The following is an 11758-nucleotide window of genomic DNA, read 5'->3' on the forward strand; positions in this document are numbered from 1 at the left end:
GGACTCATGGAGAGGCACCGACCACGTCTCCTCTGGGTGGCTTTTCCCTGCCACCCTCCACCCGGTCTGGTTATTGCTGCAGCCAACAGATTGATTGGTGTCAGGTTGTGAGTTTTAGTGGTCCGGCGGAAATCGCTGCCAGGTTTAAGCTGGTGCACCAGACACCTCTCTGTGTTATTTCTATTCTTCTGCTGACATCTAGTGTGTGAAAACCTGTAACACAGTGCACCGAGTGGGTTGGGAGGTTTGGATATGGGACAAATGGTGACTGTTTCTTGCCCTATTCGTGGCCAAACAGGCACCAGCATCTTCACCTGCTTTCTCTGTGATCCAGGCGACCACCAGTAAGGGGGGGGAGACCCTGCAGGCTGGTGCTGACTGGTATTCTCAAGTGGAGCTGCTGAAAATTAATCCTGACTGGAGTAGGAGAATGAATTTGAACTGGATTGTTATCCAAGCCTCTTGCTCGACGCACCCTGCTTTGATGGGTAGGGAACATGCCAGTGGAAATAAGGAGTTGCTGCATTATCATGGAGATGTGTCCTGCACTCAGGGTCCGCCTCTGGGATGGCAGCTCTGCAGGGAGGTTTGGTGCTGTGCATCTGTGCTGGACGGGCAGGAGAGGGGGGGACGGGGAGCAGCAGCTCTCTGGGTTTGTGTGTCTCCCTCTTATTTTGCTTCTGGTCAGAGCTTATGGGCTGGTCTCCAAATGTTCTCTTGGGTCTGTGAGTTCTCCTGTTAAAATAAGTAATTTTTAATGTCTGCCAGTGAAGAAGGCTTATTAATGCCAACTTCTATCCTGGCCTAGTACTCTTGCCATCTGCCTCGATACATAAGAGTGTTGGGAGCTGCAGCATGCTGATGGTGCCCCAGACGTGGGGGTAACTGTGGCTTCATCTCCTGATGCCCCACTGAACCCATGAGGAGCTGCAGGAGGCTCCTTGGGGGGCATGGTGGTCAGCTCTGGAGGTGACAGGTGACACTGGCTGACCTTAGCATTGCCCTCTGTACACTTCCCTCCCTGGGAGTTTAATTTTTTTCATTTCATTGTATTTCTCCTACACTGTGATAGGAGCCCAGCTTTTGGCATGCAGGGCTGTTATCACCTTATCACCCCTCCAGCGTTCAACGGGCTGGTCTTGAGCACCCAAAATGACCCAAACTCAGGCTGTTGCTGTAGGACGAGGTGGGGAAGCTCTGCACACCCCAAAGTATCATCGAGAACAGAGGGGACCACGACTCAGACCTGCCCCGTGTCCTGACTGGTCTTCTCCCTATGGTCACCGGCACAGAGCACAGCACCCACAGGCACTGGTGCCCTGGGGCTGGGCACACTGGCACCCACCTGGGGCACCCGCTCCTGCCCCGTGGGAGAGTGCCAGTCCCTCATTCCAACCCAGTCACAGTAAATCCTCCTGACTGGGGATGTCCGGTGGCTTCAGGGCTCTGTTGTGTCACATCACAGGACAGAGACGGGCAAGTGCTCCTCTGTTCTCGGAGGTAAAATATGCTTTAAGATGAAAAGTGCTGTGGGAAATCTCATGCTGAACCATTTACACCGCTGTTCACATGACTTTATTTTGTAAAAAGCCTCTCAAACCTTGCCAGAAGTCAAGGTTTATTTCCCCATCCTGAGGGTATTTAATCCTCATCTCATTAACTTTCATTTTAATGTACAATTGCTGAAGAGAGAAAATAACCAAAATATTTTGTCTTAAGGAAGAGATCAGATATAAATTTATCCTGAAGCCATCAGAGATGCTTATCAGCGTGTTTTTCTCTCTTCCCTAGCTGCATGAGCTTGCAGAAGAACCAGTTTTGCTCGGCTTTGGCTTTCTGAGAGAAGACGTGATTGCTAGAGAAATTCAGCTGGGCAGCAAGTCCCTGCTTGGGACGGGTTGATGATTGGAGCATGGGATAGGAAACGAAAAGCATCACTGCGTGGGATCACGCTGGGGCGCCCTGGGCGATGGAAGGACTTGGCTCTAAAAAAAGGAGAGAGATTTTTTTCCCCAACAATTTATGCAGAAAAACATCCTCTGAGTGGGGTGTCATTTATTTCCGCAGTTGAAACCATCTGCTTCTCGCTTTCAGCTACAAGCGGTCCAGGTTTACAAAATCAAAATGTGTTAAGTGTCATTATTAAGCAAAATCTCACCTTCCTCCTCAGACTTTGGTGAGGCTGTACCCAGGCCCAGGGCTGTCTGGAGGAAGAGTACACCAGGGCGCTCGATCAGCCCCGTCCCTGAACGCTGCTCTGGGTAATGGGCGAAAACTAATACTGCTGAAATTACTTTTTGCAAAGCTGGAATGAACTTTGTTTAAAAACTGCTTGAAAACTGAACTTCTTGCCAAAATGAACTTCTACAAACATCATGTCAGCAAAAAACAATAGGAAAGGGCAGTTATTTTTTCCCATTTTGGTGCTTTCCAGCCACAATTCCCTTAGATTTCCTACTTTCTGTATGAGGTTAAAACAGGAGAAAAATGCTCCGGCTGCTGCAGGTAGAAGCACAGAGAGTGATGGAGGTGGAAGTGGGACAGTTGAGGTGGCCTGGGGGGCAGAGGGGGCCCAGTGGGCAGATTCCTTGCAGAGCCGCCCTGCCGTGGCGAGGACAGAAAGAGTTAAGCCACAGCGTTGCTGGAGGAGCTCAGGTCTGGCTCTGCTTTCCTTCCTGGCCACCGGGATTATGGCACCGCTTGCCAGGCTTTGGGGAGACATTACGAAATGCCTGTCCCAGGAGAGCTGCCCCCAAACCTGGGCCGGAGGGTCCTGTCCCTGTGGTGCAGGGCAGCGAGGGCAGCTCCTTCCCTGGGGACAGAGCTGGCCTGGAGGACATTGTCGGTGGGGAAGGTGAAGCAGATGGTGCACATGGATTTGGCCTGTGCAGCCTGGTTTTGAACGGCTCTGAGAGAGCCACCAGTGCTCAGGAGAGCAAAAAGGAGATTTACTGTGACTGCCGCTTGGCCGAGGAGGAGGTGGTGGTGGGGATGTCCTGCCTCACCTGCCCGGAGCATCGCCAGGCTGCCCTGGGGAGCAGCGAGCTGCGGGGCTGCTGAACGCCCAGCCTCTCCGAGGACACCGAGCTGCAACCCGCGGGTTAGAGCACTCTATAACCAGAAACCTGGTCATGAGTCAACAGCCCAGGTAAGTGAAGAGTAGATGTTTTTTAGGTGTAACCCTAGAAACAAGTTTGATAGGTAAGTGGGAAAGAGTGAGGTTTTAAAAATGATGTTCTTTGTCCTTTCTCTGGGTGGATTTACTTTCTCCCCTAGGAGGAGGAGGGCTGTGCTTCCAAAACAAGTGGTCATTGCCAGTGTGGGCACAGAAAGTTAATAAAGCTTTTGGTCCTGTGCCTTTACCAGATGTGGCCGGTGCTGTGCAAAGGGCATCCCGCACTGCGCCTGCTGCCCTGGCTGCCTGGACAGCTCAAACAGCCCGAGGTGTGAGTCCAGGTCTTCAGAGACCCCCGTGACCTTACCCAGCAGGGACCCTCTCACCCAGTTTTAGGCACGTGAAATGCGCTGGAGCAGTTGGCAGGGCTGGACCACGTGCCGGTTCCCTGCTGCTGGGCGCTGGCTGCCTGGCAGCTCTTCCATCCCTCTCTGGTTTTCAGGCTGGAAGGTGGGTTTGAATCCCTCCCTCCAGGTGAAAGCCTGGACGGGGTGGCTGTTTTATACTCCTCTTCCAGCACTTTTTGCAATCATGGATGGCAGAACTGCATTCCTACGGGCACATCGCCTGTGTTCACTTATTAACAAACGTTTCATTTCCTGCTGCTGGCAGAGAGCTTCCTTAGGCTTTGAGAGAAGGCGGCAAAGCCGGACAATATGGGGTGATGAGTTCTGGTGCTGTTAAAAAGGTGCAGTCATCCAAGCTGGATGGTGACCTGGTCCTTTCTGCTGGAGAGGACTCCGCTCCAGCTCCAGGCATCCAGCACCTACCACAGGGCTCAGACAGCTTCCTCTCCTTGGTCTTCTGACCCCAGAGCCGGTGGGTCAGTGATGGTGCTCTGGTTTGTTCACAGAATGAACTTCCTCAGACCCACCTGGAGTATGACTGGATGCCAAAGTCTCTTGAGAAAGCAATTCTTGAACTACAGAATAGCACACAGTAAGGCAAAACAGAGCTGGATTTGCTCCCAGCTTGCTGGTGGTGCCACAGCTGATCTGTCTCCCTGTAAAAACGATGATAGTCACAATTCTGCCCAATTTCTGTCAGGTGGCTCCTGGGGGCATCAACAGAGAACCACAGGCAGAGCTCCTAACAACATCGCTTGTGTGTTGGGTTTGCATGGCAAGGTTTTGGTAGTGGGGAGGGTCTGCAGGGGTGGCTTCTGTGAGAAGCTGCTAGAAGCTTCCCCTGTGTCTGACAGAGCCAATGCCAGCCGGCTCCAAGACGGACCCACCGCTGGCCAAGGCCAAGCCAATCAGCACCTCTGTGATAACATATTTAAGAAGGAAAAAAAAAACAGTTAGAGCTTTTGCAGCCAGAGAGAGGAGTGAGAAGATGTAAGAAACTCTGCAGACACCCAGGTCAGTGCAGATGGAGGGGCAGGAGGAGCTCCAGGCGCCGGAGCAGAGATCCCCCTGCAGCCCGTGGTGAAGGCCATGGTGAAGCAGGCTGTCCCCCTGCAGCCCATGGAGGAAGGATGAGGGGGTGTAGAGATTCCACCTGCAGCCCGTGGAGGACCCCACGCCGGAGCAGGTGGAGGCACCTGAAGGAGGCTGTGGCCTGTGGGAAGCCCACACTGGAGCAAGTTCCTGGCCGGACCGGTGGGCCCGTGAAGAGGGGAGCCCAGGCCAGGGCAGGTTTGCTGGCAGGACTTGTGACCCTGTGGGGGACCCCACGCTGGAGCAGTTTGCTCCTGAAGGTCTGCACCCCGTGAGAGGGACTCCATGCTGGAGCAGGGGAACGATGAGAGGAGTCCTCCCCCTGAGGATGAAGAAGCGGCAGAAACAACATGTGATGAACTGACCGTAACCCCCATTCCCCGTCCCCCTGTGCCGCTGAGGGGGGGGAAGGTTGAAGCTGGGAGTGAAGTTGAGCCCGGGAAGATGGGAGGGGTGGGGGGAGGTGTTTTAAGAGTTGATTTTATTTCTCATTCCTCTACTCTGTTTTGCCTAGTAATAAATTAGATGAATTCCCTCTCTAAGTTTGGTCTGTTTTGCTCGTGACGATAATTAGTGAGTGATCTCTCCCTGTCCTTATCTCGACCCACAAGCATTTCGTTACACCTTTTCTCCCCTGTTTAGTGAATGAGGGGAGTGAGAGAGCGGCTCTGGTGGGCACCTGGCCCCCAGCCAGGGTCAACCCACCACAGCTTGTCATCCTCAGCAAAGTGTGAGCCACAGTGGAAGTTACAAGGCCCAAAACAGTCACAGTGCTGTTTAGAGTGACCGGCTTTGTTACAAACTTCCTTGAAAAATGGCCTCCATCCTTTGTTTCAAAGCTACTGCAGCCACAGCTGCCTCTGTGCTGTTGAGCTTTCTGCTTCCAAAGAGGTGTTGGAGCTGCCAGTGTTTGCCAGGAAGGTGCCCTGGGGTGGAGAGGGGCCAATGGCAGCAGGAGATGACCTGAAGGACAGTACAACGGGTGACATCTGTCTCAGACGTGGAAAGCCTCACCAGAGGGTTTAGGCTGCTGCTGGTGGCAGTGGGGACAGCCTGGTGGGAGGCAGTGGCCTTCTTGAGGAGGAGAGCATGGCTATGGACAGGATAAAGATCTACTCAGAGCACAAGTGAACCTTCACTGAGAATAATCCTCCAACGCGCACTATCATAGCCTAAACCAGGTGAATCTTTTTTTTTATTTTGTGGCTCTGGGATGGATGCTCGTCCCAGCATTTACATCGGGCTGAAGGACAAACTGTTCCAAATCAGGTGGGTCATCACAGAGCCTGCTATCGGCTTGTACTTATTTTTGCAAAGCTGCTCCTGAGGACGCGTGCTTGCTTATAAACAGCTCGATGCTAGCACCATGTGGACAAAGCAAAGGCCCAGAAAATTGCACGTGAACCAGGCTACAGCCCACCGTGTTGCCATGTCTCTGCGATAAGACCATCGCTTTGGATTTGCAACGTTACACTGGCTGCTGTGACAGCAAATGCAACAGGCCAGGAACTTCTTGAATTTTTTTGATTTGCTGAAACTGAAACTTTTCAGAAGTCCTGATAAAACATCCCTTAAGAACATGTTTCAAACCCAGGAAGGACTTTCTTGTCAGACCTAGAGAGAATGAGAAACAGCCAGATAAATAGGGCATGAACTCGTGGTGTGAGCAACAGAGACCAAACTCCCTGCTCGTCTCGCCTGTGACAAGATGCATGAACCCACCGTCCCGGTGAGTCCCCCGAGAGTGGGGTCAGGCCGGGAGCTAACTCTGCTTTATCTTCTGGTGAAAAATGTGAGGTCTCATCTTGACAGGGAATGGGAAAACGCTGGTGATTACAAGATGTTTTTGGAGCTGGCAGCGCTGTTTCTTGCCTGGCTGTAGTGACAGGTTGTGATGAGGCGTTAGCAGGTTGGGGCATGATCAAAGGGAAAGGGAGGGATTCCCCCGACCAAGAGGGATGCCGAGTCTCGCTCCAGCACCACCCTAGAGCAGAGGGCAAGAAAGACCAGGGGTTTCTGCCTCCCCCCTTTCACTTTGTCCTGGTCTTGCTTTAAAATGATAAACAGTAGCAGTCGGATGATAATGATTTAGTATGTGGAAAGTCTGAGCTTTATCGGTGTCCCTATCCCAGCTCCTTTTAAGTCTCCCATAGGAATCTCATGAGCAGCAATATATAAACTGGCTGAGTTTGGACCCACGCAAGGAAATGTGGCCGAGCCTCATAAATTCCACCGGTTTATACATATCAGCCCGGTTTCCTCAGCAAAGGAAAAACTACCAGGTGCCGGCAGTGATGAAGAGAAGGGCTTGTGCTGCCTGGGGCAATCTTGAAAAGCGCTTTGCACCCCAAACGTCGGCAGAGATGGGGGCTCAAGCACGGGCACTGCAGTGTGTTTGGGATGTTGAACCGGCCTCTCTGCTGTTTTCAGGCAGGAGTAATTTCTCATAAAAACAGAGGTAGAGGCAGCCCTGCAAAACAGCTTGAATGCCTCTAGGCGGCACGAGCGTGTGTCTCATCACACCGGGACACGCAGCACCTCGCTTCTGCCGGCTTGCGGATCCCAACTGGGGAGTCTTTGTACGTGGCCGTGGGTTGGAGGTAGCGCAGGGTGCTGTGCAGAGCACCCCGAGCCCCAAGTCGTGTCCAGAAGTGCTGTGGGGTTGCTTAGCATGAAACTGGAATTGGGCCCCACATCTGCACGTGCTGACAAAATCCCCTGTTTGGATGAAACCTCTGCAGCACTGGCTGGCAGGTCGTCATCCTGCACAGCCAGGGATCATTGCCCCTCTGCCCACGGTGTGGGGGTACCCAGGTACCATGGCCCATGGTTAGTGCTGGGGCAGCAACCCCTTCTTCTTTCCTTTTATTGCTGAAGAGGTCTGCTTGATCAAAATGATGGTGCCTGCAATTGGACCACCCAACCATCACGTCTCTGCCCTGCAACCAAAGACAAGGAGCGCTTTCCTCAAGTGTAAGTTCTGGTTTGATGGTTTTAATACTTTTAGGGGGAGGTGGAGTTTGGTAAAAGATTTCTCGAGACAGAGTGAAATCCATTGCAGCTGTCTTGGGCACACACCTCCTTCAGTGTGGTGCAGCCTGCTCTGGAGGTCTCTGTCTCCTTCCACTGACAGCAGAGAGAGCCTCAGGGACTGGCTTAGACTCATAAGGACACTTAGGAAAGAAAATCCAAATTAAATAAAGGTTTATGGATTAAAGTCCTTAGTAGGAGACTTACAAGGAATTCAGTTTACTTTCATTCATTTAAGGAGAACTAAACTGAGTCATGGTCATTTTAATTCTGCTAAAAATGTTACAAAGAAGTTCAATGTGGCTTGTCTTAATCCACTTGAAAAATCAATTCAGATTAATTTTCTTGAGTGTCTTGCATAGTTTGCCTTTGATTTTTCGCATGTTAATTACTTTTATTGTGCATGGGTGAAGCCTAGCATAACTGTAGCTTCCATCAGTCACAGAAAATGCTCCTGTGGTTATGCGCAGACTTTAAATCCAAAGCTCGTATGTTGGATAATCAGGATTCTTGGATGGGTCCTGTAAACCATTTCATAGAATCGCTGTGGATGGCAGGGACCTCTGGAGATCTTGTGTCCAGCCCCCCTGCTCAGAGAAGGGCCAACTGGGGCAGGCTGCTCAGGGCCATGTCCAGTTGGGTTTGAACATTTCTAAGGATGGAGACTCCAAAACCTCTCTGGGCAACCTTTTCCAATGGTTGACCACCTTCATGGTAAAAAAGGTTTTCTTATGTTTCAAAACCACTGTTTTCTATTTTTCTGTGTCCCTTAGCATGTGATGCAGAGCCAGAGACAATGACAAAGTGACCAACACTGCTCCACGGGAACAGCTGTGCCCAGATCGTCCCACAGGATTTGAACACAGATGCCGAGTGATGTCTGACAAGAGTTTGTACTTTAGCCGCTACTGTTTTGAGGTTGAGATGTCTGGGCCTGATGTTTAACTTGGCGTGATGTACAGAGGCATCGACCAAACAGGTTCAGAAAGCAGCAGCTGCACCTCAAGGAATGACTTCTCCAGGAGCATCCTGCAGTACGGGAAAGGGTTTCCTGCATGGCACAGTGAGGTGGAGATGCCCCTCAAAATGGATGTGCTTGGTAGGATAGGGGTCTACCCAAACTACCCCAGCGGGACCTGTCCTTTTATGGGGTCACCTATGATGATGTGACCTTCATGCACCAGTTTGAGTATGATTTTGGTTTTTAAAGAAAGCAATCTGTCAGGATAATGTGACTGGGGGAAGATGCTGAGAAGATCCCAGCCTCCTTGCCTTCCTTTGGGGAGCTGCTCCCTTGAAAGCATCTGAGGCAGGAGAACTGGCCAGTGCTTAGGTTATGGTGTGATGCTAATCCTTCTGCCTCAGGTAGCTGGGTGAAGAAGGGAGAGATGTTTCAGTAAAGATTCTTGTAATCAAATGTGGTTCTGAGCATCCCGTATTTTAGAGGTGGACAAGGCTTGAGAGTTCATGCAGTTGCTTGTCCAGGGGTCAGTGCAGATTGTTCCCAGCAGTATATCCATTAATATTCTGGTTAGTATGACTTAAAGCCTTTTTTATTTTTATTTCCCTCCCCCAAGGATGGCGGTGTGTCATCGCCCTGACACTTCCATCTTACCAAGCCAGTGTAAGTGAGCAGACAGAAGCCAGGCAGACCAAGGCTGTGTTGTCATTTTCCCTGCTGCGCCTGGATAGAAGGTCTCAGCCCCCAGCTCAGTTCTCAGCTAGCTTCAGGGTGGCACTGGGGCAGCGAAAGGTCCCTCTCGGTCCTCCCACCCCCAGGTCTGCACCAAGAGCAGAGAACTACGGGTGATGCGGGCATTGCTTTGGGCAGGAGAGACTCCGTGCAGTGGCCCGGCTAAAAACCTCCTTCCTTCTCCAGAGGGAAGCGGGTGGGAAGTGCTGGTGGTGAGCAGGGAGCAGCAGAGGCTGCAAAAACGTGAGAACAGAAGGCTGGGCCAGGGAACGGGCTCCGTGCCGGGAGGGGAGGCGCGTTGCGAGCAGAGGAGCAGCAGCTCAGCCTGCGCCCCGCAGGAGGGTGCTCTCAGACCGCTGCTGGCTCCGCTGCCCCCCTCTCCCCCCTCTCCCCCCTCTCCCCCCTCTCCCTCCTCTCCCTCCTCTCCCCCCTCTCCCCCCTCTCCCCCCTCTCCCTCGTCCTCTGGCAGCGGTAGCCCGGTCAGGGCCCTGCAGGCCCCAGCCCCCGCCGGCCAGGGACACCCCGATGGTGTCCCCTTCCCTGTCCCTTGACCTCTCGCCACCTCCCAGCCCTGCCTCCGCGTCCTCCTCGCTCGCTGCCGTGGGACCCCACAGAGGTCCCGCGTTAAAGGTGGGTGACTGAGGGGTGCTCTCATGTTGGGTGACATCTTACCTGCCCCAGCACCCCAGCACCCTGCCCGCGCTCCCCTTCCCTGTGGCGAGCGGCTCTCGAGTGCAGCTTTCCTTTCAGAGCCCCACGGTAGCAGAGGGGACGGTCCCACCGTGGGTTAGTTTAGCTGTGCACTCTGCAGAGTGACCTCTGGGGACCCAAAGTGACTTTTGCAGCACCCTTGCACCCAGGGCCAGGAAATAAATGAGTGGGAAGCAGAGAAAATTCCCTTTTCTCTTCAGCAGGATGGGCCACGCTGCAGGCAGCAGATCGGTGGAGCTGCAGGGACTGCTGAGAAACTAAAAATTTCCACCGTCCAGAAGTCAACAGAGCCAGAAGAAAAAGAGAAGGAAGCTTTTACAAAGCTCTTTTCACAGGAGGTGAGGCCATCGTTGCCCCATTCTGTAAGTGGGGAAACTGAGGCAAGGATTGGGGAAACCATTTGCCAGCAGTCACCTAGCAGAGAAATGCATCTGGTCTCAGGGTGCCTGGTCAGCACTGGGCCAAATGCAGTGTTAGAACCGAGCCACTGCCTTTATCCCAGGTACTTTCAGCCTTGGGGCTCTGATGGATAATTGTTTAGTGTGCGCTCTGTACGAAACAAAACCAGAAGTGGCAAGGTAGGGTACAGGAAAAGAAAAGGTGCCGAGGCATGGGAATCTGTGCAGGGTTCCTCTACTGCTCACCAAAGGGTTGGCCACAAGCCAGATTTTAGTTTTTGAAAGTTTTTCTGGAGAGAGAGAGACAAATAAAACACCGAACAAGGTCGAACCAAAGCCATTGGCTGTTGAAATCCAGAGGTTTTTATTCTCATTTAACCTCTAGAGAATATGTGAAATGGAAAAAGAAATTCGCTTTCTTATAATCCAGTAAGTCAAGAGTTAGTGTTTCATAAAATGGTCCTACAAGGTCCAGTGTCTCAGAAATGAAGCTGGACGGTGGCATCTTGACAGGAGATGCCCATTTCCATGGTGACAACCAGGTCCCCTTAGCAGATCTGTGGTGGCTTCTCCACTGCCAAAGGCCAGTAAATGAGTGGATGTGTAGCTAAAAGAAAATTCGCTCTGGTGATGGGTATATAACAGCTGGTGCTTAGAGAAGCTCTTTGGTCTGTTATGAGAAATGTCAAATTGCACAATTAAATCAGTCCCTGTTGGTTTTAAGCCTTATGGATCTGTAATCCTAAGGGTGCCCTGACAGATTTAGTGCCATTTCACCAGTGCTCGTTACAAGAGTATTCTGCTCCAAGACACTAACTAGAGCAAAGGGGCTGTAAATCGCAGCCATTTATCAGCCCCGGCGGAAGAAGTTCTGATGCTGTAGAGAGTCCAAAAGGGACAGCGTGGCTGGAGCAGAGGCTTCCCACTGGCTGCGTGGCTTCAGGGGGCTTTGAAATGAGGATATGAGAAGCACTGGGGCTTCAGTGAGCCTCCAGCAATCCCAGGGATGGGCTAGAGCATTGCTTCTCCTCTCCTCTCTTTGCAGGCTGAAGTTTCTTCTCCTGGCAGCATGCTGCACCCACACCTGGAATGTCCCTGGCTGTGTCGGTGCCTGCACTTGTCCTGCCAGGAATAAGATTTTATGTAGGAGAGATGTGCTTCCAGTTCCCCCTGGCATGGATAGAAAGGAGGAACAGCCACAATACTTGCTCATCTTGAGCTGTTGCAGAGGTGCCACCAGCCATAAACCCAACTCCCACGTTCGGCTGCAAAACCAACTCCTGTATCCAGGCTCAGTCCTGCTCCCCCTTCA

The 11758-nt window shown here is 52.1% G+C and overlaps 1 protein-coding gene across 1 annotated transcript; it reads left to right on the forward strand.

Moving 5' to 3' along the window:
* Positions 1–5827: 5827 nt before the first annotated feature.
* TRIM16 (tripartite motif containing 16) lies at positions 5828–8852 on the forward strand. Its single transcript, XM_054847077.1, is given in 3 exon segments — positions 5828–5913; positions 8592–8776; positions 8779–8852. Coding segments are annotated over 3 exon segments (345 nt in total).
* The last annotated feature ends 2906 nt before the right edge of the window (positions 8853–11758 follow it).

Source organism: Grus americana, chromosome 18 (genome assembly GCF_028858705.1).
Source record: "Grus americana isolate bGruAme1 chromosome 18, bGruAme1.mat, whole genome shotgun sequence".
Lineage (NCBI taxonomy): Eukaryota > Metazoa > Chordata > Aves > Gruiformes > Gruidae > Grus > Grus americana.